The 26988-nt window shown below is 56.7% G+C and overlaps 1 protein-coding gene across 1 annotated transcript; it reads right to left on the bottom strand.

Annotated features, from left to right (window-relative positions):
* Positions 1-2089: 2089 nt before the first annotated feature.
* LIMK1 (LIM domain kinase 1) lies at positions 2090-26338 on the bottom strand. Its single transcript, XM_060078272.1, has 16 exons — positions 26243-26338; positions 24443-24539; positions 17616-17754; positions 17186-17295; positions 15495-15701; positions 10975-11080; positions 10719-10885; positions 9441-9624; positions 8504-8590; positions 8048-8179; positions 6691-6750; positions 6246-6311; positions 5713-5869; positions 3660-3715; positions 3303-3460; positions 2090-3225 (listed from the first exon to the last, which is right to left on the bottom strand). Exons 1-16 carry the CDS (start codon positions 26295-26297, stop codon positions 3063-3065), a joined length of 1944 nt encoding a protein of 647 aa, XP_059934255.1. The 5' UTR covers positions 26298-26338; the 3' UTR covers positions 2090-3062.
* Between the last annotated feature and the right edge of the window lie 650 nt (positions 26339-26988).

Here is a 26988-nt window from a genome sequence, read left to right as displayed (position 1 = left end):
TGTGTGGCTTCTGAGAGCAGGTCCTAAAAGGCAGTGGAGCCTCTGCTTTCGTCTCTTGGGACGCTCACCCTAGGGGATACTCACCCCTAGAGGATGGTGTAGGGACATTCAAGGAGCCCTATGGCGAGGCCCCTGACAGGGACTGAGGCTTCTCATCAACAGCCAGTATCAATTTGCAGCCATGGGTGTGAGCCACATACAGAGGGCCCCTGGAAGTGGACCCTCTGGTCCCACTCAAGCCCTCAAATGTCTGTAGCCCCAGGCGGTATCTGACCACAAACTTAGGAGAGACCCCAGACCCAAAACACCAACACAACCCTAGGAGAGAACCCAGACCAAAACCACCCACCCAAGCTGCTCCCATATCCTTGACAGAGCGGTTGTGATCCATGAGTGATCAGTTATTTCAAGCCACCAAATTTAAGGGGTGAAGTGTTACCCGACACCAGATAACTAAACTAACCTCCTCTTTCCTTAAATGCCCCAGCCAAGGGGTAGCAGCTGCTTCCTGCAGTTCATCAGAAATGGTTCTCTCAGTATCCACTTTTCGCCCTTCCACTGTGTTTTCGCCACCTGTATAAACAATTCCCTGGATTAAATGACCTGTATTTGAAATAACCAGGGTGGTCAGAATGGCCATCATCAAGAAATCTAGAAACAATAAATGCTGGAGAGGGTGTGGAGAAAAGGGAACACTCTTGCACTGCTGGTGGGAATGTGAATTGGTACAGCCACTATGGAGAACAGTATGGAGGTTCCTTAAAAAACTACAAATAGAACTACCACATGACCCAGCAATCCCACTACTAGGCATATACCCTGAGAAAACCATAATTCAAAAAGAGACATGTACCAAAATGTTCATTGCAGCTCTATTCACAATAGCCTGGAGATGGAAACAACCTAAGTGTCCATCATCGGATGAATGGATAAAGAAGATGTGGCACATATATACAATGGAATATTACTCAGCCATAAAAAGAAACGAAACTGAGCTATTTGTAATGAGGTGGATAGACCTAGAGTCTGTCATACAGAGTGAAGTAACTCAGAAAGAGAAAGACAAATACCGTATGCTAACACATATATATGGAATTTAAGGGAAAAAAATGTCATGAAGAACCTAGGGGTAAAACAGGAATAAAGACACAGACCTACTTGAGAATGGACTTGAGGATATGGGGAGGGGGAAGGGTAAGCTGTGACAAAGCGAAAGAGAGGCATGGACATATATACAGTACCAAACGTAGGGTAGATAGATAGTGGGAAGCAGCCGCATAGCACAGGGAGATCTGCTCGGTGCTTTGTGACCGCCTGGAGGGGTGGGATGGGGAGGGTGGGAGGGAGGGAGACGCAAGAGGGAAGGGATGTGGGAACAGATGTGTATGTATGACTGATTCACTTTGTTATAAAGCAGAAACTAAAAAAAAAAACAAACTATATGGGAACACATGTATATGTATAACTGATTCACTTTGTTATAAAGCAGAAACTGACACACCATTGTAAAGCAATTATACTCCAATAAAGATGTTAAAAAAAGAAAAAAAAAGAAATAACTAGGGTGGTTTCTGTTTTCCTGATTGGACCCTTTACATTTTAGAAAAAAAACAAGCATGCAATAAGAGCAATCCATTCCCTAGTCTCTCTCACTCTTCCCCAATCCTCCCCCCACCCCCAAACCCAGCTTTGGAAAGTCCTCACTTGTCCCAGCTGGGCCACCACCTCCATTCCCACCCTCTATGTCCTCCGTCCACACCTCCATTCCTGTCTTCCCACAAGGCTTCTAATCCAAAAAGTTCCTCTCTCCTCCTGTTTCCTCAGGGCCCCCAGACACATGTCACAAAGCAGGATCTGGTGGGGAGTACAGAATTTATTTTATTATTCTGAGTCTGGGTTTTGTTCCTTAGACATCGTGATTCCTGGATGGAGGTGACTGTGTCCCACCTCCCTGAGTCATAGTCCCATGGGCCTGTTTCAATTGCTTTCCAGGTTCAAAGTGCACTGAGAAGGCTTCACAGTCTTAATACTTCCTAGATGCTCAACTGAGGCAAAGTGACAAAATGGCCCCCCCCACCCCCGCCCGCCAAAAAAATAAAACCCCAAGCCCCCAGCAGCTGCTGCTGCTGCAGCCATATGAAAAAATAATACAAACTCTTCTTAAAAAATAGATTACACAGAAAGAACCCAGAGGACAGAGGGGCATGGGGAGGGGCAGGGGCTGCTCTGGCCACTGGCAGGGAGCCTCCGGGAGAGGCCCGGGATGGGTGCTGAGATGAACTTCAGGGGGCTGGGATGCTGGTGGACACTGCCTCATCCACTCTGCCCAGCCTCCTTCTGTTGCTCCTCCCAGCAGCTCTGGCCCTGGGACCACGGCTCCCCTCTCCCTCCAGGGACCCTCCCTTCACCCTGAGGCCTGGTACCTGCTTCTCACTAAAGTGGCTTCAATAAAGAAACAAAAAGACCCAAAGTGAGGGAGGGCCGTTGCCCAGCCACGGGGATTTCCACCCCACAGGAGACGACCTCTCTCTGCTTTGGGGGTTTGGATAATTATCAATACCTGACGCTACCTAGACACCCCCTGAGGGGTGATGGGCCCCAGACTCCCTGTTTGGCTCCTGGGAATACACATGATGAGCCACGGTCTGAGGCTGTCTGTCCTCTGGCCCAGCCTCGGAGGAGCGGCAGACGGGTAGAGTGTGCACAGGACAGCCGGGGCAGCGGGTGTGGGATAGGGTACCGGGTATGGGATGGGGTACAGCTCACACGGGTCCTCCAGCTCATGCAAGGAGAAGCGTGAGGGGGTGGCCCCACTAAGACAGAGGTAAGGCAGGGTGAGGTGATGGTGTCTGTGCAGCCAGGCCAGCTCTGGGGCCGGGGGCAGAGAAAGGGCAGGGGCCACGGCCCACAGGGTAGAAGGCAAGTTAGGGCCTGGCGCTGGGGAGGGGTCTGGGTGTCCGCTGCCCCGCTGAGGGTGCCACACCTGGCCACCGCATACAGAGGAATCTGGTGCAGGGTGGATTCTCCCAAGTCGGGGACAGGGGCAGCTGGGCAGGCCGGTCTCAGTCGGGGACCTCAGGGTGGGCGGGCAGTCCACTCTCGCCGCGCCGGTAGGTCTCCCAGAAGCCCCTGTCTAGCTGCTCCAGCTGTGGGCCCAGTGGCAGGTGGCCGGCCAAGTGCATGCGGAGGGTCTCCAGCCACTGCTCCAGCTTCACGAAAGAGGGCCTGGGGAGACAGGCGGGGGGATGGTGGGTTCGGGCTCTGCTGGGGACCACCCCACCCTAAGCCCCCACCCCACTCACCTCTTCTCCGGGTCCAGATCGCAGCAGCGCACAGTAATGGGGAAGAAGCTTGGGGGGCAGTTTGGGGGGCAGTAGCGGTCCAGGAAGCCTCGCACATTGAGGCCAAAATCCATGGTGCGCGGCAGGTAGTCTGGGTCAGCGTTCACCCGCCCGATGATCTGTCCAGCACGAAGCCCAGCAGTTACCCGGGGCCCCTGGGACTGGGCATCACCCAGGTGGGTTCGAGGGCAGGTCACACCCGGGTCTGGCACCCCCTGGACCACCACACCCCCGGGAATGCAGGTTGCTGTGGGCAGCCCCGTTCCCAGAGCCTCCCTGGCCTGGGGCCCCTGCAGTGTGCGCCCACCCCGGACCTACCTCGCACAGGACGATTCCAAAGGAAAACACATCCACCTTCTCATCGTAGCTGTGGCCTGGATGAAGAGACCACTGTTAGCAGGGGCACGGGGCCAGGGATGCCAGCTGGTGAGGGTGCTGGGCCAGGGACCCGCCCACTGGGGGGAATGCCCTGGCCAGCAGGTCAGGACAGGAGGCAGATGCTAGAAACCTCTGTAGGATCAGGCCTTAGGCTCTGACACTATCTGAGCCCACCCAGTCTAAGCCAACCTGTTGGCGGGGGAGGGCGGTGGGTAAAGCTGAAAGCCGTGGGCAAGGGGTTCCAGGCCCAGCTCAGTCACTAACCAGCTATGTGACTCCGGGCAGGTCATGGACCTTGTGGTGACCCCGAAAGATAACTGTGTCAGACCCCTGGAACCTGTGAATATTACTGGAAAAAGGGTCTCTGAAGTTACGATTAAGTTAAAGATCCTGAGATGAGACAGTCCTGGATTATCCGGGCAGGCCCTAAATGCCATCACAACTGTCCTTATAAAAGAGACTGAAAAGGAAAAGACACAGAGGAGGAGGCAGTCACATGAAGACAGAGGTCCAGGAACGCCAGGATCAGAACCTGTAAGCAGCAATGAATGGATTCTCCCTTAAAATCCCCGGAGGGAGCACAGCCCTACTGGATTTCAGACCTCTGGCTTCCAGAACTACAAGAGAATAAGTGTCTGTTGTTAAGCCACCCGGTTTGTAGCAGCCTCAGGGACTGATACATACTCTCTGAGCCTCAGGTGCCTCAGCTGTAAAATGGAAACAATACCCTCTCTAACGACGTTAAAAATAATCAGGACAGCCACTCTCATTTACTGAATTCTGACTAGCTTACAAACCTTATCTAATTCTCACATTACTCCTTAGAGATAGGGGCTATTAACCCCAATTTACAGGTTAAGTTATTGGGGGGTGGGTTATGTTAACTTTGGTCAGAGCTGGTGTTGAGATGACCCTGGCTCTGCGGCCCTGACCCTGTGTTTGCATGTCCCCTGCCTGTGGAGAGGCTTTATAAGCCCCAGTCTGGGCACACGTGGGACCACTGTGTAACAGGCCTGAAAAAAAAAGAAATGGAGTGGGAGAAAGGGGATCTGTGGGAGGCTGAATAATGGCCCCGGAGGTGTCCCCGTCCTAATTCCTGGACCCTGTGAACACGCTGCCTTATACGGGACTTTGCAGGTGTGACTCAGTTAGGGATCTTGAGATGAGATTATCTTGGATCTTTCAGCTGAGCCCTAAGGGATCACCAAGGTCTTTATGAAGGAGGGCGGAGGGTCAGGCTCAGGGAAGGAGATGTGACAATGGACACAGATGTCAGAGAGAAGAGGCTGCGTTGCCGGCCTTGCTGAAGGAGGGACCAGGAGCCAGGGAATGAGGCAGCCTCTAGAAACTGGAAAAGGAAAGCAAACAGATCCTCTCCCCTTGAGCCTCCAGAAGAAATGCAGCCCTGCTGACACCAGACTTCAGCTCAGTGAGCCTGATACTGGACTCCTGACCTCCAGAACTACAGGATAATTTGTGGGGTTTTTAAAATCAATTTATTTACTTATTTACTTATTTATTTTATTTTTGGCTGCACTGGGTCTTCGTTGCTGCGCGCAGGCCTTCTCTAGTTGCGGAGAGCGGAGGCTACTCTTCGTTGCGGTGCGCGGGCTTCTCATTTGCGGTGGCTTCTCTTGCTGTGGAGCACGGGCTCTAGGCGTGTGGGGTTCAGTAGCTGTGGCTTGCGGGCTCCAGAGCACAGGCTCAGTAGTTGTGGCGCACGGGCTTGGTTGCTCCGCGCGGCATGTGGGATCTTCCCGGACCAGGGCTCGAACCCGTGTCCCCTGCATCGGCAGGCGGATTCCCAACCACTGCATCACCAGGGAAGCCCTAATTTGTGTTTTTTAAGCCAAGTGCGTGATGACTGGTTGCAGCAGCACAAGGAAACCAACGACAGGACTCAAAGAGGGGCAGGGCAGGACCTCCACCTCCTGCAGCTCCGCCTGGGACCGCGGGGCCCTAGGGGATGTGCCAGGCGGGGCTGCCGACTCACCGTGGATCATCTCGGGCGCCATCCAGTAGGGGTTGCCCACCACCGTGTAACGCTTTTTCCGGTCTGGCTTCTTGAGGCTCCGCAGGTCCTCGGGCTGCGTCTTCTCATCCACCATAAGCCGCGCCAGCCCGAAGTCGGCCACCACCACGTTCTTGTTCTGGGTGACCCGGAAGCAGAGCCACACTGAGACACGCCCCTGGCACCACCTGCCCACTCCCTCCTCGGCCTTCTGGGGACAGCCTGTGGTCCGTCAGTCACTGCCCCTTAGACGCCGGGCTCCCTGGGCCCACTTGTCCCCCATTGAAGTACATCCCCCCCAAGGCTTCTTTCAGGAAGCCTGCCCTGACCACCCCAGTCCACACACCCGGGCCCTCCTCCAGGCCCGCAGCCCCTGGTGCAGCCCGGTGTAGGCTGCAGCCACCCTGTGGGCCGCTCTCCGTGAAGGCCATGCTCACAGCAGAGGCCCTGCCCCCGCACTTCTAGCGGTGTGGTGGGCGGGGCCCTCACTGTCCCCTCCCGCCCAAGCCGCTCACCTCACGAACCAGGCAGTTGTGGGAGTTCAGGTCCCGGTGGATGATGTTCATGGAGTGGAGGTAGGCCTGAGGGTGGGGGGCACGGGGGTCAGGGGGCAGCCGTGCTGAGGGCCCCCAGCCCCGCCCTGGTCGCCCCGAGGCTCCCACCTTCCCCCCTCCCACTGGATCCCCTCTGTCCTCTCTCAAAGCTTCCTGTGGCTTCCATTTCTAAACTCCTTGTGAAGTTTAGGTGAGCGCTGGAGAACGTGTTTTGTTTTTCATTTTTTGCCGCACCATGTGGCCTGCGGGATCTTACTTCCCCGACCAGGGATGGAACCCGCGCTCCCTGCAGTGGAAGCGCGGAGTCTTAGCCACTGGACCACCAGGGAAGCCCCGAGATGCTTTTATAAGTGGGGCCGGATCACCCAGCCCACACGCCCCCCGGCAATCAGAGCCTACTACTCACCATCCCTGAAGCGATGTCCTTGGCAAAGCTCACCCTCTGACTCCACGGGTACTGGCTGTCCTGGAGGTGGGAAGAATGACCAGGATGAGCCATCAGGGCCACAGTTGCAGGACATTGGGTGAGAGAGAGACAGGAAGGGGTGAGTGTCCTGCAGGGTCCGATGACGCACCCCCAACTCTCTTCTACACCCATAACTGTCCCTTCTTTTTTTTTTTTTTTGCCACGTGGCTTGTGGGATCTTAGCTCCCTAACCAGGGACTGAACCTGCGGCCCCAGCAGTGAGAGTGCTGAGTCCTAACCACTGGACTGCCAGGGAAGTCCCTCACAACTGTCCCCTCTAAGGGCTGTGGGTGAATAATTCAAAACAATTTTCTAACAGAACTGGTTCCAAACAGTGATGGGGTGGGAGATACTCTTCTATAGTTCCTGACCCACTTCCTCTGAGAACAAAAACTCTCTCTTCTACAAAATCCCATTTTTTCGAGTTTTTAAAAAACCTGAACCTGCTTTCATGGACCAGCAGAGACGGGCCTGGCGAGGTCGCCTGCAGAGAGCTGCGGTGAGTCACTCCGGAGAGCAGGGCTCTGGGCTCAAATCATTTGGGGAAACACCCCATTCTCTCCCCCCATCTCCTTGGAGACCTCAAGTGGGAGAGCAAGGACATCAGAGCGTATTAATGATTCAGGTGCAGCCAGGAAGCCTGCGCTGGTGCAGCCCAGCATTTCTAAGTTGCACTGGACCACAGAATCCCTCTGAGAAGTTACACCTGTCCGGAGCCCGCAGGGACCACACTCTGGCGACAGCAGGTAATCCAACCTGAGGGACTGAGGACTCAGTGGCGAGGGAAGGGAACAGGGTCTCCGGGTCTGAGGGTGATGCTGGGGTGGGTGAGCATCGGATCCCGGGGCACCGTCAGCATCCCAGGAGAGCTGGAAGCTCCCCTCCAAACGCTTCTTTTTTAGAGGAGGATCGGTAATTTCATCCAAGCTCTAACAGCAAGTTCTGAATTTTATATATCATGGCAAACAGTGACTTGGTTTTGCTTAGAAGCAAAACAAAGACCCTCTGGGAGAGGTAACCTATGGCAGGTGCGTGGGGTTAACCTGACAGCCTGTGCGTCCCCTCAACGAAGCTGCCACCCTTCTCTGGGCCCCACCTTCCCCCCCACCTTAGATGGAGTCAGTTGCTCCCTTATTCGATTCAGAATCAGTGTCTGGAGGGCCTTTGACACCAGAGGCCGATCCCCAATGAAGAGCCTGGGAGAAGACTGGGACCCACAGAGGAGCCGCTGGGCCCAGGGTCCTAGGGCAGGAGCGGCTGGGACGGATCTCAGGCAGGGGCTCTGCCCGGCACTCACCATGCCCTTGATGAGGCTCCGGAGCGTGCCACCCTTGATGTACTCGGTGATGAAATTGAGCCTCTTGTCCTTGTAGAGCACCCCGATGAACTTGAGCACGTTGGGGTGCTCCAGGCATCGCATGACCTTCACCTGGTGGGGTGTAAACAGGCTGGGCCCAGGTCTCCTTCTCCCCGTTTCCCACCAGAGGCCACCACGGTCAGTTCCAAAGATGGAGAAGCCTTCAAGCCCCCGGGGTCACACCTGCCGGCTGCCGTGCTCTTTGCTTGGGCTGCTCCCACCCCCAGCGACGTCCTTGCCCCTCTCGCCCTCCTGGCAGATAGTTTCTCTTCTTCCAGCGTGGGCTTGAGCGTCACATCCTCCTGCAGCCCTCTGCCACCCACCCCCTCTCAATGGCGAAGGGTGGGGTAGGTCCTAGGAGTCTGGTGCAGAGGGTGCAGCAGGCCCCTCACCCACCTCCTTGAGGAACGTCCGCTGGGTCTCCTCATCGAAGCGGATCAGCTCCTTCATCACCATCACCTCGCCTGTCTCCCGGTGTGTCACCTGTGTGGGGACGCCCAAGGGTTGAGACTCAGCACAGGCACATGCTGTGCTCTAGGCCCGCCCTGCAGGAGGCCCATCCCCACCCCAGGCAGATGGGCAGACGGCTTCAAGCTCTTCGCAGACTTTTCATGGGATGCTCCCAGCCCCCGAGAGGGTGGGACTTAAGTCCTTTACAGGTGAGGAAACTGAGGCTCAAGAAGGTTTCCTACCAGGGCCCACGGTCACCCAGGTGGCAGGAAGGGGGGTGGCCAGGGCTTGGGTCCAGGACCGCCTGACCCAGAGGCCAGCCCTCTTTCTTCTCCTCTGCTGGGCTGCCTCCTGGAAGTCAAATGGTAGCTCTACCAGAGATTCTGACCAGGGACAGGGGCTGGGGCCTGTCTGCACACGTGGGCAACCTGGCTGGTGCCTTTTGTATAACTCTGAACCTTCCAGTCTGGTCATAGCCAGGTGACATCAGAGCCAGGGAAGGGCTCGTGTCTTGCTGGGGGAGAGTGTGAAGCGGGTGAGCAGCCCAGAGGCCAGGAGGGGGCTGGCATTGGGCTCAGTAAGGGGGCCTGGGGAAGGGAGCCTTCAGGGTCAGTCTGGGCTGCCCTCCCATCCCCCGCCCTGAGGAGCCACTTTCCCACAACCTCCTCCACGTGGTCTGTCTATAGTAAGTCCCCTCCCCCTAACTAGCTCAGGGAGGCCCAGGTAGAAGAGAGCTCTGGCCAGCGAGTCTGGAAGCCAGATACCCTTCCAGTGGGGCTTCCTGGGGACACTGGTGGGAGGAGGGTGGAAGACCAATGGGTCACACACAGACTGCCCCCCTGCTCCCACCCACGACCCCATCCCTGCCTGGCGTGCCCTGTACCTTGATGGCCTGGCCGAAGCAGCCCTTGCCCAACACCTCCCCGTGGATGAGGTCCGAAGGCCGGAAGATGCGGTGCGGCCGGCAGACCACACGGAGGGACCCGGAGTGACCCAGGTCCTCGCGCTGGGAGGCCGGGGAACCCAGCGAGCCGGCGCCCGGGGACGTGTCGACGCTGCAGCTCCTCCTGGGGGGACACATCCAGTGCCCGCTGCCACCAGGTGGGCACCTGGACGAGGCCCCCTTGGGGGGAGGCCAGGTCTTGGCCCTGCCCCCTTCCCCCTGCCTTCCATGCCCCATCGATGCCACTCTACGTACAGTCACCCATACAGCCAGAAAGGGCGGCACAGGACAGCTCTCCTGGGGCAGTCATGAGGCTCTTGCCCCATCCCGATGCCAGCACCCAGTGCCCTTTCTGGCTTGGACTTCCTGTTAAGGTAGGAATGGTTGTCCTTGGCCTTCTCTGCCTGGTGACCCTGGATCAGACGCTCTGCCTCCCAGCATTTGAGTCCCAGGCCTTGGAGTGCAGAGGCAGACTACCTGCCCAGGACGCCCACAGGTGGCCTTGCAGGGCGGCCTGAGCTCCAGACAAATGCAGGGGAGGAGGAAACACATGCCTTCAATATCACTGTTTCTTAGCATAAAGGCTGTCATCCCAGGTGTCCCCCTCAAAGCCTTGACCAGGAGTCCTGAGCAGACCCCTGCAGTGAGTGGCACGAGGACCAGGCTGCTTCTGGGCTTCTTCCTGGTGCCCCCCCACTTCCCTTTAAGAGGGTACAGGGCACTTGGCCCCTCTGGCCTGGACCACCACAACAGGCCCCCAGCTGTCACTGGTCCTGGGCACCTCCCTGCAAAGGGGACCAGAGTGGTCTCTGTGAAACACATCACTGTGCTGCAACACCCTTCGGTGGCGCCCCGGATTGGGCAAAGCCCAAAGACCCCGGCCACGAGTTTCTGCCTCAGAGCCCACCACTCCCCAATACATCCGATGCCCCAGCATCCTGAGCTGCTGGCCAGCTGCTCCTCGAAGCCAGGGTGCTGGTCCACCCTGGAAGCGCTCTGTCATCCCCAGCTGGGGGCGCTGCTTTCCCCGTTTGCTCCTTCTCATTCTCCTTCCTCTTTCTAGCCCCCTGCACCCCTTGCCGGCCTCCTTTTTGCAGGGCTGACTCCCTCATCAGACCGTGAGCTACCGGAGGGTAGGGACCAGGTCCCATGCCCCCTGAGGCCCAGCGTCAGTGAAAGTACCAAGATACAGTACATCAAGGTGCAGGGCTGACTTACAGGACAGGCTTCTGCCGGCCGGAGCTGCCCGCCTCCCCCCTGGGAGCGTGAACCGGGGAGACCAGGGGGCTGGACTCAGGCCCCGGCCCGTGGCCCAGTGTGTCATGGGGGTCATGCTCAAGAGTCAGCTGGAGCAGGCGGCTGGTTTCCTGGATCAGCAGATCAATCTGGGGAGAGCAGGAGTGTGGACAGGTGAGTCTCAGGGGTGGTGCTCTCAGGGGAGCACCACCTCCAACCACAGACTCAGGACCCGTACCTCGTCCAAGGGCACATTCCGGATGGGCGTGCCATTGATTTCCAGGATCCGGTCTCCAACGTGGATGGAATTCTTCACATCCGGGCTCATGCAGCCTGGGTCCACTCTGTGGGCACAGAGTGGTGGTCAGACCCCTGCTCACCCCGCTAGGAAACCAAGGCCAAGGGGATCAGATCGGGAGCGTTGGGGCAAACCGTTCTATCTCGTGTGATCAGCAGGTGGCAACTGGCGGGAACACTGAATTCTGGTTTGGTGGGAAGAGCTCTATACTAATTACAATGCTTGCTGTGGGTGTGGAACTGGAGAAAAGTGGCATGCCCTCCAGGTATTTGCCCCCCTACACTAGATGCTCGGGGCCTCCTGTTCAACAGAGTGTTGTCTCTGCCATGGAGGACAGACCTCTCCTTCTACCTGGCTGGTACGTGTGGGGCAGAGAAGTGTCAAAGAGTCCTAAGAGGGTCTGGACCCACTGCTTCCTACCTGACCCCCAAACTTGCCCTGCAAGATGAAGCTAAGGCTTCCACTCCTCTGGGATCGGCGGGAAGGAGCGAGCAGCCTGGGCTGAGCCACAGCTGCAGGGTGGAGATGGGGCTGGTGCCCTGGATTACTTGGCCATAAACTAACTCACAGAATGGCCAACTTGCCAAATTTACTTGCTTCTTTTAACTCCTTGGTGTTAACTATCTGATTGTCATTTTGTCTTTGTAAAAGCTTTTCAAAGAATGGTCACTTTGTCTGTGCCCTGAGATGGGGAAGGGCTGGGGGAGGGTGGGCAGGACAGAAAGGAGACTGAGAGCTTTAAGAAAAACAGATTGCTAGCAATTTTTCAATTATGAGAGTATATTCTCACATGGGGGAGAAGTGCTTCCTTACACAGGAAAGTCAGTTAATAAATACAGCAGGAAGAACACAGAAAATCACCACTTTGTAGCCATCACAGAATTATCTGTGGATGCTAGAGTTAGTGAAAGGCTGTTGGGAACAGGATATTTACAGACTCGTATCTCACAGATGACTCAAACTGGTTACATTGCAAAGGGGGAAAAAAAATCCTTTACAGCAGAGAGAGTGGACTGCACTTTAACCAAATAATCGAAGTTGACATCCCCAATAAAGGGAGCACTTCACTGACATCCTGTGTCTACCAGTAAGATGCACAGAGGACTCAAAATCAGGTATCTGGTTAAAATGCATGACTTAAACCTAAGGAAGAGGAAGCCTCCGTCAAACCCAAATGGAGGGGCACGCTTCCTTAACTGACTTGCACTCTTCACAAATGTCAAGGTCATAAAGGACAATGAAAAGCTGAGGAACTGGCACAGATTAAAAGAGACTGAAGAGACATGAGGATTCAATGCAATGTGTGATCCTGGATTGGATCTTGGATCAAGGGGGAACTGCCATAAAGGACAGTATTGAGACAACTGGCAAAATTTGAATGTGGATTGTATACTGAATGAAAGTATTAATGTTAAACTTCCTAAATTTCATAACTACACTATAAGATACAATGGATAATTATGTAAGGGAATGCCCTTGTTTTTAGGAGAAGGTCTGAAGTATGTGGGGGGAGGATGGTCAACCTCCACTCAAATGATTTAGTAAAAAATAGCAATATGTACGTGTGTACATACAAATAAGTATATATATGTATATACACACAAATATATAGACACAGGGAGAGACACACATACCTCAAGTGTGGCAGAAAGTTAAAACTGGTGAACTTAGGTAAAAGGTGTACAGGTATTCAATATACTTATTATTTTAGTAATTTTTCTGTAAATTTGAAATTTTCAGGATTAAAAAAGTTAAAAAATAGTGAATATATTTTCATGGATAAAGACTTCTTATGGATATAGCCCTAAAAATATATTCCTTAGGGAACTGCCTGGTGGTCCAGTGGTTAGGACTTGGTGCTTTCACTGCTGTGGCCCAGGTCGATCCCTGGTGGGGGAACTAAGATCCCACAAGCTGCACGGTGTGGCCAAAGGGGGGAAAAGAAGCAGGAAAGAATGCTCACCCAGTGAGGGAGGCAGGGAGGAGGTGCCATGGACCCTCTACTCCTAAAATTCTGCCCAGTTGTCAGGGGCCAGCTGGTCTGGGAGTTTCCCCATCTCTCTCACTAATCTGTCTGCTCACTTGTGTATGGAAGGCAGCTGCTGGCCTGGCTGATGCTCAAGATGGGGGTGGAGATACAGAGTCAAGCCCAGCCTCCTCCTCCTCCCCCAGTACCATCTTCACTTCTCACCAGTGCTTAGGCATGGGGCCTGGTACCTGGCAGGTATGTGAGAAACGTTCATTGAATCCAAAGAAAGCTGGCACGTGGCTCCCACACCCAGACATGGGGAATGTTTAAAACTATTTCTCAAGGGTCCATGAAGGCCCAGGAGAAATCTTAGAAGGCTCCAAGGTATCCGACTCCCTCGTTGTTCAGAGACCCCAAAGCCCCGAGAGGACAAGGGAACTGCTCAACGTCTCACAGCATGTTATCAACTGCGTCAGCCCCTTAACCTTCATTTCTTCTTACATCTTGGACCTTTTCTACAACCTTTAGAATTTTCTTTAGGGATAATCTGCTAGTATCAAATCCCATTTTGTCTGCCTTAACATGTCTTTATTTCACCTTCATACTTGAAGGACATTTTCATCAAGTATAGAATTCTAGGTTGATGGTTCTTTTTTGCTGAGTGCATTGAATATATCATTTCACTATTTCTGGCTTTCATTGTTTCTGTTGAGAAATCAGCTGTCAGCCTGTTCTGGTTTTGAAGGAAATTTTTGTTTTTTAAATAAATTTATTTATTTTTGGCTGCGTTGGGTCTTCGTTGCTGCTGCACGCAGGCTTTCTCTCTATTGCGGCGAGTCGGGGCTACTCTTCGTTGCAGTGCACAGGCTTCTCATTGTAGTGGCTTCTCTTGTTGCGGAGCATGGGCTCTAGATGCAAGGGCTTCAGTAGCTCTAGCACACGGGCTCAGTAGTTGTGGCTCGCAGGCTCTAGAACACAGGCTCAGTAGTTGCGGCACACAGGTTTAGCTGCTCCTCGGCATGTGGGATCTTCCCAGACCAGGGCTCAAACCCATGTCCCCTACATTGGCAGGCGGATTCTTAACCACTGAGCCACCAGGGAAGTCCTCCCAATGGCTACTTTTAAAGTCTTTTCTTTTGCCTTTGGTGTAGTAGTTTCACCAGGTCGGGGAATCTATGGGTGAATTTCTTTTTAGTTTTCCTGTTTGGGATTTACTGGGTTTCAGTCTGTGGATTGGTATCTTTTATCAGCTCTGGGAAGTTCTCAGCCATCATATCTTCAAATACTGCCTCTCTCCCATTCTCTCTTCTCCTGTGATTCTAGATGGATGATTAGAGCTGCTCACTCTGTCCTCCGTGCGTCTTAACCTCTCTTTCCCTATTTTCACCTTGTTGTGTTTCTGCTTCTCCCTTCAGCTGTTTAAAACCCTCCTCTACTGCTAAACCCATCTTTCACTTCTAGGGGTTCTATGTGGTTCTTTTCCAAATTCATTTGCTCTTTACTCACTTTTTCCAAGGATCTCTTATTTATTAAAACATATGGAGCATAATTATTTTGTATTGTTTCTGATAATCCTACTATCTGCAGGTTTTGTAGGTCTGCTTCTGCCACCTGTTGTTTCTGCTGGTTCTTGCTCACAGTGCCTTGTTCTCTATGATTTTTGACCAAACGGCTCACCTTCCTTGGGATGCTTATCTCGAGAAATTCTGTGAAGCCTGGAGGTGGGTTCCTCCAGAAAGGATCTGCATCTGATTCCGTCAGGGCCTAAGGACATTACCCCTAGTGGAGAAGTACTTTAAACTTTTACAATTCTGCCTGGAGGTTTTCTGAACCACCCAGGCATGTGAACTTGGTTGGCAAACCCAAGTGTATGAATTCTCAGGGGAGATTCCATCTCCCCTTCCATTTAGGTTCAAATCAGTTTATTTTCTAGTTCTGGGAGTTGGTTGTCAGGGGCGGCGGGGGGGGGGGGGGGCGGGGGCTGGTGGAAGGTATGGTTTATTTCTTGTTCTTCCTCACCCTGAGAGCCCTTTGGGGGTTGCAGCTTTATGGGGTGGGGAGGTGTTCTCTTATCAGACTCACTTTCCTTGAGCAAGTCAGGGCTTTGAGAGGCTCAGCCATGAGAAGACTCGAAAACTGAAGCTTAATTCACCCAATTCAGATTTGCCCTTAAGTCATGGCTGCCTTCCATGCTCTGATGACACCCCTGGGCTCCTTCCTTCACTTATTCCTGACCTGGTTACTTCTCTTTCTTGTTGGGTCATGCAGGGATTAAAGAAAACATTTAAAATATTTTATCTAACATTTCTTATGTTTTTTTGGAGGAATGATTGGACCAGGCATCTGGTATACAGGTTGTCAGAGCTGGGTTCCAACTGGCCCCATGTGCTCACCCAGTCTCAGGGCTCCCCTGCCCCAGAGTCGGCCACCCACCTAGAGCATCCGTGCCCACAGCTGCACCAGCTGCAGCCTCAGCAGGCCAGCCACTCACCCCTGGACGCGGACGGTGTGGGAGTGCTCTGTGCTGCAGCCTGGCGGGCCATGAGGGGGGTCGATGGAGACCGAGAGGCCACGTTTGCCATGAGCTGAGGCTGGGATGGATACGAGGGTGACTGTGTGGGGCAGGTGGGAGCTGGGGGAATCAGGCAGGATCTGCTCAATGACGGGGGTCACCACAGTCTGGTAGTAGCAGTGTCCGCTGCAAGAGCCACAGGCGGTGGGGACCCAAAGAGCGGGAAGAAAAGTGTGTCAGGACAGTCACCAGCATCACCCCAACCCCGATCCCTCAGCCCCAGGCTCTCTTCTCCTCCCACCCTCCCCTCACTGCTCTCCAAGGGAAGAGGAGGACCTTGGCTGCCTGATGGGCTGGGAGCAGGAACTGGGCATGCTCAGCCCAGCCTTGCCCCTCTCCGGGGCTCATTCTGGGTTGTCTATGCTCCGTCAGCTGGCCAAGATGAGGCCTGGGGATAAATCCAGTTCAGCAGGAAGTCATTAAGAGTCCATTTGGGATCCTCAAAAGTCATGCTGCCCTCAAATCCAGCTTTATCAGTGTTGCCATAATAAAGAATTTGTCTGGTCTTTGTCCCTGGCTCCTGGGAAAGAGGCTCTAAATCCTTGGGACAGGAGTATCTTCCTTTTTCTTGAGCCCTTCACACACTTGAGCTAATGTTAATGAGATGACTCAGGCGGCGGGGAGGGGGTTGCTGGTCACAAGACTGACCACAAGGTGAGAGGGCTGCGGCTCTAACCCAGCCTGACCTCGAGGAAACTAAGTTCAATCCGTGCCCAGTGATTCAATCAATTATGCTACATAATGAAACCCCAATAAAAACTCTGGTGATGCCAGGGAGGACGGGTCACACGTCTTGATTCCACGGGTGGAATGCACAGAAGCTGTGCATTCGAGACCCTCCCGGACCTCGCCCTTTGCATCTCTTCATCTGGCTGGTCCTGATTTGTAGCCTTTAGTAAAAAACTATAATTGTGAGTATAGTGCTCTCTTGAGCTCTGAGTTATTGAGCGAAGTATCAAAGCTGAGAGAGTTGTGGGAATCCCTGACTTTGCAGCCAATCAGTCAGAAATTCGAGCGGCCTGGGGACCCCCAAACTTGTGGCCGGTGACTGAAGTCAGGGCGAACTTGCCGGGGACAGGTCCTGAGCTCACAGGGTTGGTGCTAACTCTGAGGGTTGGTGCCAGAACTGCACAGCAGTGATGTCAGTAAGAAAGCTGATGTCTGTGGGACTTCCCTGGTGGTCCAGTGGTTGAGAATAAGCCTTCCAAGGCAGGGGATGTGGGTTTGATCCCTGGTCGGGGAATTAAGATCCCACATGCCACAGGGCAGCTAAGCCCGTGCACTGCAACTACTGAGCCCACGCGCCGCAACTAGAGAGCCCGTGCGCCACAACTAGAGAGAAGCCCGCGCGCCACAACAAAAGATCCTGCATGCCGCAACTAAGACTGGACGCAGCCAAAATATTAGATAAGTATTTTTAAAAAAAAGAAGAAGAGAAAAGAAAGCTCATGTCTGAGGCTTTCTCCATCTGATTGCTGCGTCTTATATTTCCCAGTGGTTTCTACACTGTCACTATGACCGCCCTCCACATGGAAAGGGGAAGGGCCCTGGCGTGGGAGACGTGTGACACAGGTGGGCACGCCAGGTGCCGGGAGGGGCGGGGCACTCACCAGTACAGCTTGGAGTGCTCCACCAGAGTGTAGGTGTCCCCGTCACCGATGAAGGTCCCACATGTGAGGCAGATGAAGCATTCGGGGTGGTACTTCAGCTCCCCGGCCACCTGGAAGGGGAGTTGGGGTGGGGTGGGGACAAGCCACCTCAGCAGCCCCTTCAGCCCCCATAGCTCCTCCCCTCGGCCTCCTCTCAGAAGGGCAGCCCCAAACCAACTTCGGGGCAGACAGAGTTGCCTCCATAATAGCGGGCTGAGGGATACAGACAAACAGGCTCAGGAGGCACAGAGGAATCAGAGAACTAGTGAAGAGAAGAACAAGAGAGATGATGGGAGAGAGATCTGGAGCAGGGAAACCTGTGAAAACACATACACACGCACGCACACACACACACACAGGTGAGGTGTGTGAGTGGGGGAGGGGTGCTTACCATGACCAGCCCCTTGGTGATGTGCTCTGAGCACCCATGGCAAGACTCGCCATAGCGGGTCCAGTAGTCCTTCTTGCAGAAGAGCTGCCCATCCTTCTCATAGTACTGGTGTGAAAGGGAGGCACTGCATTCGCAACACCTGGGTGGAAGGGGAGCTGGGGCTCAGAGGGGCCCACCCGCCCCGCACACCTGGGCCCTTCCAGTCTACAGGCAGCACTAGAGAAAGGTGTGCCCTCTGGACGGGAGCAGCCTGTGCTGGGGCACAGGGCTTGGCAAGTGGAGCCGGGGATGGATTCAGCGCCCACCCCCACCCCCTCTGCCGTGGTCCCTCAGCCAGAAGCCCTGGTACTGTGTGCAGCCTGAACAACCACCCTCAGCAGTTCTGCACCCAGGGTGTCTGGCCCACTTGCTAGACCTGGGCTGAGAGGTGCTACTCATCTGAGGCCCCTGTCCCTTGTCGTGAAGGAAGATGGCCAGCGAGGGCAGGCAAGTTACTCTCAGTCACCCACCAGTCAGGCCCAGGGAGGGCTGGAACCTGGGAGCCCGGGATTCAGGTTGGGGCGGGGGGCGGGGCTGGAACAAACTGTGAGCCCCACTCTTCAGTCTAGTCTGCTTCCTCCCCCTCCCAGCAAAGTGGAGGCAGCTCTGGCCGCTGATGTAGATGGTAGTGACCTTTCGGTGCTGTGAAGACCTACTAAGTGCTGGCACCTTCCCATTTTCTTGCTTAATAAATTTATTAATCCTCACAGGCCACCATGAGGCAGGCATGGCTATCCTCATTTTAGAGATGAGGCAGATGAACTTCGGAGGGTCTACCCTGTCCAAGGTCACAGAGGTGGGCACCACAGGCCCCAAGAAGATACTCCCAGTTCCACCAAGATACAAGGCAGGAGTTCAGCTCAGTAGAGACCAGTCAGTCAGTTAAGAGAGAGGATCTCCCGGCTTCCTAGGCTTCAGCCAGCCCCACGGGTGCTGCCCGTCAGAAGAACGGGGTTCAGCATAGGTAGCAGGAAGGCCTGGCTGGTGGGGCCCCTGAAGGGCAGATGGGGAGAAATGATGTACAGGCTTCTTCCTAGGTGCCACCCTCCAGGCCAGGAGCTAGACCTACATGCCTGACATCTTTCCCTTCAAGCGTCCTGGTCGGGTGGGGACCAGCAGCTCAGCTAAGCCAGGGTAATAAGCAAATGCAAAAATGTGGGACCCCCAGTGACCGACACCCCTCTCAACCCCAGGCACGAGCCCCACTGGGTTCTGCAGAGCCTGACCCAGGGTCCTGGCATGCATAGGTATGTCTGGGCCAGAGTACACACTGCGCAGAGAATGGCTAGGGGACCCGTCCAGCTCTGTTGCTGTTTGGGTGCTCCGGGTGATGTACCAAGGTCGCATAGGGATAGGAGGGCCCAGGCTCAGAGCTCATGGCTCAGTGGGGGAACAAACCAGGTCAGAGGAGGGCAGGAAAGACTGGGGCTGGGTCAGAGAGCACTGTGCCTCAGGCAGCCGGGAAAGCCTCCACTCAATGACTGCTCCTGAGCTAGGGAACTGGGGAGGGAGAGGGGGAGGAGGGAGGAGGGGGGAGGGGGAGGGGGAGGAGGGAGGAGAAGGAGGGAGCGCATAGCAGCCAAGAGTGCTGCTGGACACTGTCCCTTTAAGAGGATCCAGCCAGTTCCCCATTGTCTGGTAGCCTGAGGGGAGGGGCTGGGGACCACAGCTTGGGGCTTTGGGCAGGGGGCGGGCTGGGGAACACAAAATGCCCGGGTTTTGGAAGCCAGGAAGGCAGGGTCTGATGAGGTCTCTTAAAGGGATGGCGAGTGGGGAGGGAAAGCCTCTGGAGGCAGCGCTGGGATGCGAGAGGCTGCAGCGGAAGCAGCGGCTGGACGGGAGCCATGACGTCATCTGTTGCCCCCGCAGCCCTTCCTGCCCCCACAATCGCTGCGACTGCAGTGGGTGGGCATCTTACCACGGGGCGGGCGGGGCGACAAGGCAAGGAAGGCACCGAGCCAGGAGGGAGGACACCCGGGGACGGGGAGGTCCCCGGCGCAGCCCCCAGGGGGCTCTAACCTAGCAGGAAGGTGCGCAGCAGGAGAGCAGGCTCCGCAAAGAGGCGGGGCGCAGTCAGCGCAGGGTGACCTTGGGGAGATACCCCACTCCCTGTGCGGATCGATGATTCACTTCGCCCTTCCGCTGACCAGACCCACCAGACACGAAGCGCGTCACAGGAGTGTCTCCGCGGGAGTCTCCCCCACAGCCCCAGGCTGCAGGAAGCAGCCCCCCTCCCCACCTCGGTGGGCGGGTCAGTCGGGGCTCTGGAGCGGCCGCCTTCCTCCAGGGGAGAGAATGCTCTTCTGCCTGCAAACTCCTAGTCCTTCTCACGCACAAACATTAATCACCGTAGCAGCCCTGGAAGACCTCACGTTGCTTCACTCAAGCTCTGTGAGCGCAGTCAGCTCCCTGATAACCACTTCCCTGAAGCCTGCTCAGATGCGCCCATGGCCCCCCACGCAGCCTGCACCGCCAGCCTCTGCCATTAACCTGCCAGCTCCCTGAGGTCCCAGGCCAGGCACCTACAAACGCTGGTCCCTGAAGAGAACAGAAGTGCTTCCTGCCAGACTGGCTCACTCTGTGCACTCAACCAGGAGCAGTTCCCACCCCCAGCGTCCTCAGAACTGCTCCAAGGTGCCCCGGCTCAGCCTCCATCTCAGATAGGGGATCTAGACCAGGCTCACATAGTAGTTTGGTGGCTGGCGCCTGGGGCCTCAGTGGACCTTTGCCGATGGAAGAAGGCACACAGAAGCCCCTGACCCTGTGCATCCCCTCACCCCTCAGGCCCACATCTGGCCAGGAGCCAGAGGAGGCAGGTGGGGCAGGACATGCCTGGCTCTTGGGGTGCCCCCCAATGCCCCTGCCCCTACAAAGGGTGTCAAGAGAGTAATACCAGGTACAGTGTAACCCTCTCCCAGAGCAGGCAAAGGCAGAGCCAGGCTTGAGCAGGAGAGGAGGCCACTGTGGGGCTGGAGGGGGGCATGAACAGGCCAGGCTGGGAAGCAGTGGCAACCCCTACAGCGACAGGTCCTTCCCTCCCAGGGGTGCCCTCTACCCAGAGCCACATCCCTGGAAACCAAGGGTGAAAACGAGCAGCTGGGGGACCAGCCTCAGGGGAGACCTGTACCAGAAGGGCCAGGAGCCTCAGCGGTGGCCTGCTTCCCCTCGACAGGCGGCCAACAGTGACCAAGGAGTTTCAGTTCTCCTGCTCCACTGCCCGGCCTCAGGTGGGTCTGTCCCACCATGGCCTCCAGCCCCAGCCCTCACACCAGGGGCCCTGCCCGAGGCCTGGGACAGGTGGGGAGGGGGCTTTCCACTTACTTAGCCCCTCGGAGGAAGCGGCATCTTCTCAGGTTCGAGGCCAGCATCCTTTGCTGCCACCTATCGCAGGGGGGCCCCAGAGGCCTACGGGGAGTGCAGGGGTGGGCCGGACAGGCTGTTTCCCCATCCTGCCCCAGGCACTCAGGATTGGAGGCTGCAGAGGGAGGGGCCAGCGTGGCCACACAGCAGGGGAGGAGGATAATGCAGTGATGTGGGTGCAAGAGGACTTGGTCTTAGCTCACAACAGGAAGCAGCTGAAGGGCCTGCTGCCTGGGCTCTGGTGCAGGCGGGGAAGCTTGGCCGGTACTGTATCCTCAGCCCTGCACACCCGAGAAAGGCACGCTCCGTGCCCCCCGGCCTCTGCTGTGACAAAGGCACTGGAGACTCTCTGGGGACAGGGAGCAGCTGCTTCTTCTGGTGCTGCCCCCGAGGGAACAGAGCTTGACTTCCATGGACAGTCCATCCTCTTTGCCTGAAAGTCCCCCAACGAGGGGGGCGTCCCAGCCCAGGCTCCGGCCCCCAGTGCCAGCTGTGCACTCAGCCCTCCTCATCCACGGTCAGCCCAACCAGCCCCCAGGGAGATGTTACCTGAGTTATGGCAGCCCCAGGGCTCCTGCGCTGCAGGCTTCTGGGAAGGGACCTCCCAGAGGCAGCAGCTGGGCAAGGGGAAGCCTGGACCCCCCTGGGCCTGGCCATGACCTTCCAGGAGACTGGAACAGAGAAAGGGGCTGGCTCTGCAGTGACAATGACACCTAGTGCTAATGCCAGAGGCATTCTGTGGGCCCACAGCAACTCTCTCGCTGCAAGGCTCTCGGAGCCCAGGGGCTGGTGGCAGCCCCGCTTCACGGCACTGAGATGCTTCCAGGGGCCCAGCAAGCAGCGACTCCTCTCTGAGCTGCTTTCCTGACTGTCATGGGAGTGAGGACACCGTTGGCCTCAACCAGATTTGGGGGCTGTCGGGAGAACCACACGCCACGAGGCCAGAAACACTGTGTAAGTCGTGGAATCACGTAGAAGCCACGGCTCTTACTGCCTGTGGGCCCTCCCTCACTGTGGGAGCCTTCCCTGTGTCCCCACCGCACCAGGGCCAAACCCAACGTGCCCCCTCCCTACCGCCCCCTCCCGGGGCCTCAGCCCTCTGGTTAACCAGCCCTGCTGGTTAACAGGGCAGGGACCCCTCCAAAGCTAGGTTCCATGCCTCCTGCCCCACTGCTGCCCTTCTGTGGCTTCTGTGGCTGCAAGCCTGGCTCTCCCCCATGTCTCCCAAGGCTCTACCTCCCTCCCCACGCCATGCACCGGGGCCCCCAAAGTTCTTCCCTGGATTTCTCTCAGCCTCTTCTCAAATCCCATCCCCCAGCACTGAGTGGGCTGTTCTCTCTGGCCTTCCCACCTCTGACCGGTCTCAGATCACCTCGGCCAGCTCTCGGGAGGGCACTGCCACCCTGGCTAGCCTACTGCACCTCCACCTCAACGAGGACAGGGCACAACTCCTTACCAACCTGGCCCCCAGCTCCACCAGAGCCAACAGACCACTGGCCTCCTCTGCACCCAGGGTGAAAAACCAGACTGCTGTAGATTCTGCCCCTGCCATTCACCAGCCCCCAGCTCCACCCCACAGCCCCTGACTTCTTCAGCTCTGCAGTGACTTGGAGTGAGACAGACATAGGTTCGAGTCCCAGCTCTGGCTGTGGCAACTTTCAGCAAGTTACTTGATTTCTCCGACCTCCATTTCTTACATGGAAATTGAGCAAATAATGGCACCTCCTACGGTTATGGTGAAGGTTTAATGAAATGACATTAAAAGAGTCACCAATGAATAGTGGCTAATATGATTAATCCTTGCCAAATATCGTCCCTTCTAGATCTGAAACTCTCTCCACTCTTAGTCACTGTCCTATGTCAGGTCTTAAGAGCACAGAGCCCCGAACTACTGACAGTCCCTTCCCTGTCATGTTACCACCATCTGCCCACTGGGATGGCATTTTTCAATAGCACTTCTGCCCACATCCCTCCCCTGCTTTCTGACACTCTCTGCTGGCTCCCTACTGCCCTCAGAAGCTACTTATCTTGGCCTTCAGGGCCCTTCACTGAATCAATCCTAACTTTGCCTCCTCATCATGTCCCTCGACTCACTCTGTTCCAACCAGATGAGCTGATCCTGGGCCTTCCACGGTTTGCACTGTCCCACCTCCCTGTCTCTGCCTGTTCAAAGGCCCTTTCCTCCCTGAAGGCCTCCTTCCCAACACTTGATTGGGAACCCCAGGACACGGAGCCCGCCTCTCCTCTGGGCTCCCCAGCCAGTGTGGGTACTGTGTGCTCATTTCGCTCACTGGCTGTGTATCTTTGGTCAAGAGAATTAACCTCTCTGTGTTCCGATTCATGGAGACAACACGTATCCAACTGTAAAAAGTCCTTAAAACAGTGCCTGGCCCTTCCTAAATTGTAGAAAATGTTAGACATTTTTTTTTCTTTTGTGGTACGTGGGCCTCTCACTGTTGTGGCCTCTCCCATTGCAGAGCACAGGCTCTGGACGTGCAGGCCCAGTGGCCATGGCTCACGGGCCCAGCTGCTCCGTGGCATGTGGGTTCTTCCCGGACCTGGGCACGAACCCGTGTCCCCTACATCGGCAGGCAGACTCTCAACCACTGCGCCACCAGGGAAGCCCTAGACATTATTTTTATAAAAGAAAAAAAAAATCCCTGTCGGAGCCTCCACTGCCTAAATTAAACTCCTTCAGCCGGTGGTTGATGCCCTGACCCCAGCTGGGCCTCGCCACTTTACCTTCCCTCCTTTTTGGTGCTTTCCTGCCTGAACTCTGCTGTTCACTGACTGGGCCAGGCCCCATCACCATTCTACCCTTTGCACCTGCTGGGCCCTCTGTCTGGAACTGCTTCCTACCACACTTCTCCATGTGGGAAATCTCACATACCCATTTCTGGCCCTACAGAGCTATCTAAGGCTACCCCCTGCCCGTTTCTCAGGATGGTGCTCCTGGATTGCCGGGCCACCTCTGGGTCCCCATGTGCTCCACCACAGCTCTGATCCTACTCTCCTACACTTGGGAGTTGGTGTCCAGAGGGAAGGGACTGGTCTTACTGGATATGCATCTTCCAAACTTGCCTGGGGCCCATGAAGGAGGCCCAGCTCCTCCCAAGGCCTCTCTCTGGAGCACCAGCACCCAGCAGGCAGGGGCGCACTGCCCTCCACTCCTCCCCCACCAAGGTGCCAAAAGGCCTTGGTATTACAAGCATAAACGCAAGTGTCACCTTTTCTCTCCTTTTCTGTCTAGAATGAGAAAAACGAAAGGCCTCCAGGGATCTTCTAGTCCAAATGCTTCATTTCACAGATGGGGAAAATTGAAGCCAAGGACTTGCTGGAAGTCACAACCAGAGATGGCACCAGGAGGAATCGCCACGTCTCTGGCAGGCCTTGCTTAGGGCACCCGAGCTCAGGTCAGCCTGCCCTACCTGAAGCAGTCTGCGTGCCAGTCAGCATTCAGGGCCTGGAGGTACTGGCCATCATAGATCCTCTGGCCGCAGCTTGCACACACGGGCAACTCGCTTCCTGCGGGGGTGGAAAGGGCGTTAGGAAGCATTCTCAGGAGGCGCGGTTTGCTGCAGGCCCGGCCCTGCCCCAACTCCACATGCACCTCCACAAATCCTCCTGTACACACGCAGCGCCCAGGCTGAGCAGTCACTGTACAGAGCATCAGAAAGAATGCAGGTCTGAGAGTCTTGCTGAGACCACAGCTGAACTACCAAGCTCCTCTGGGCCTCAGTTTCTCTCTCTGTAAACTGAGGAGGAGGAGCAGATGTCTGCCAACCCCCAGCAATGGCATCCTTCAACTCAGGGTCTGGCACGGTAAATGCGGAGAAAGAAAGCAGCACGATTTAGAAATAAGGCAGTGGGTGACACTCTTGTCACAGGCCCCCTTCCTCTCCTGCCTGCCCAGTCCCTTCAAAGGGCAGGGACTGGACAGGGCTAGGTTGGTGCATCCTGTACTGAAGCCCCCTGGAAGGCTTGGCTATGCCGTGGCCTAACAAGGGGCCAGGGCCATCGGGCTGGGCTCCCAGACACCTGCTCCAGGGAGGCCTGACACCTCTTCAAGACGGCCACTAGGCATGCTTAGTCATCCCTGGGGCCTGACACCCTTGGAGCTGGGTGGGCCCTGGAAGATCTCCCAGCCTGCCCCTTCCCATTGTACAGATGGGGAGACTGAGCCCTGGAGAAGGTAAGACTTGCTGGGTCACCAGCCAGGCTCCAAGGCCACAGTCTGCCCCTCCATGAGGACCCAGTGACCTAGGAGCTACCGTAAGGTGGGCCCCTGCTCCAAGTGGGCCTTCAAGGACCTGGGGGAGGGTTGGCAGTAGCCCCAGGGGAGGGCAGGGCTGGAGGAGCTGGCATAATAGGACTTTTGTTGAACCTGGTGGACCTATGAGATGGCTCAGATGAAGAAACCCAGGAAAGGAGACCCCCCGGGAAGGAATCTTGGGGTCTTCATAACCCTAACTGTCCTGCAAACCCAAGCCTTGGGCCCCAGTAGGGGGAAGGGTCAGAAGAGGAGGCTAGGATGAGAGTCATCCTCCCAGCCAAGACTGATGGCAGGCACTGGGTTTGGTGCAGGGAGAGGGGGTGGGGGCCCCAGCATACATCCAAAGCTTCCCCAGAGGCGCATCTCTGCTCTGCCCATCCTGCCCCCAGGCTCCCAACCACCAGCACCACGGGCCAATTATGCGGCCCTCAACTGTACAAACGAGGAAACTGAGGCCCAGCAGGCAGCACCTGGCTCAAGGTCACGGAGCCGGCCAAACGCTGGGCTGCGAGTCAGGGCTGAGGCGTTCCCAGAGACTCTTTCTTCCAAGGGCGGTTAGAGACGGGATAAGGGCGAGCCCCGGGTGGACACAGCACGCGGATGGAGGCCAGGGCTGGGCGGGCTGTGCCTGGGACTCCTCCCGGGTGGTCGTCGGTCGGTGGTTGGGAGAAGGCGGGGATGAAAGGGAGGAGGGGCCCTCAGACTGCGGGAGGGCAGCCCACCGGGGCTGAGGAGGGGGAAACAGGGTGGGTGCTTTTCAGGGAGGGGCCTGCGGGCTTCGGAAGGACGAGCTCATCCCTGAGGACACAGGGGCGCGGCCTCGCGGCAGACCCAGCCTCCGCGGCGGCCAGGCCCGGCCCCCACCCGTGCCCCCCGCTTCCCCGTCTCCCCCAGCGCGGCGTCCCCACCCGCCCGGCCCCTGGGTCGGCGCCTCGCCGGCCCGCACCCCGCGCACCTTCCTCTCCCATACGTTCTTCCCTCCAGGTGCAACAAAGTAGCGTCAACCTCATGCACTCGGCGGGGGGCGGGGCCCGGCGGGGCTGGGGCTGGGGGCGGCCCGGGCCCCGCACGCTCGCCCGCAGTCGCCGCCGCCGCCGCCGGCCCGGGAGGCGGGGGCGGAGAGCGCGGGCCGGGCCGGGATGGGCTCGGGGCTCGTGGCGCCGCCGCCGCCTCTCAGACACCGGCTCCAGCACCGGCTCCGCGCCGCGGCGGCCTGGGGAGCAAGCGGAGAGGCGGGCCGGGGCGGGGCCTCGGAGCTGCGGCACGGGGGTGGGGCGGGGCGCGGGCGAGCGGCCGAACTGCCCTGCGCGGCCCCGCCCCGTGCCCTCGGCGGCGCCCCGCCCCGCTCAGCTCCTCCTTTCATTCATTCTTCCTGGAGTGACAACACACTGCTCCGCGCCACTTGGCCAAGACGCATAAGCTCAAAGCTGCGGCTTAGGTGGAATGGGTTCTCTGACGCGGCAACCTAGGGGGTGTAGAAGCGCCAATTAGGGGCCTCGGTTTCCCTGCGGGGAGCCCCTAGACCCAAGCCTGCTGTATGGGGTCCAAGAACCGAGATCCGACCCGGAGGAGACGTTGTGGATGGACCCTGAGGACCATAGTGGTTGCCTTGGGCAGGGGCGCCGGCCAGGTCCTCTCCCTCTCTGAGGCCTGCAGGGAGGGCAGGCCCCAGCAGGGTTTGGGGGGGGGAAGGCTATGGCC

This window comes from Mesoplodon densirostris, chromosome 16 (genome assembly GCF_025265405.1).
Source record: "Mesoplodon densirostris isolate mMesDen1 chromosome 16, mMesDen1 primary haplotype, whole genome shotgun sequence".
In the NCBI taxonomy this organism is placed as follows: domain Eukaryota; kingdom Metazoa; phylum Chordata; class Mammalia; order Artiodactyla; family Ziphiidae; genus Mesoplodon; species Mesoplodon densirostris.
Note: the sequence above shows the minus strand (reverse complement) of the source record. Positions and strands in the feature narration are given on the sequence as shown.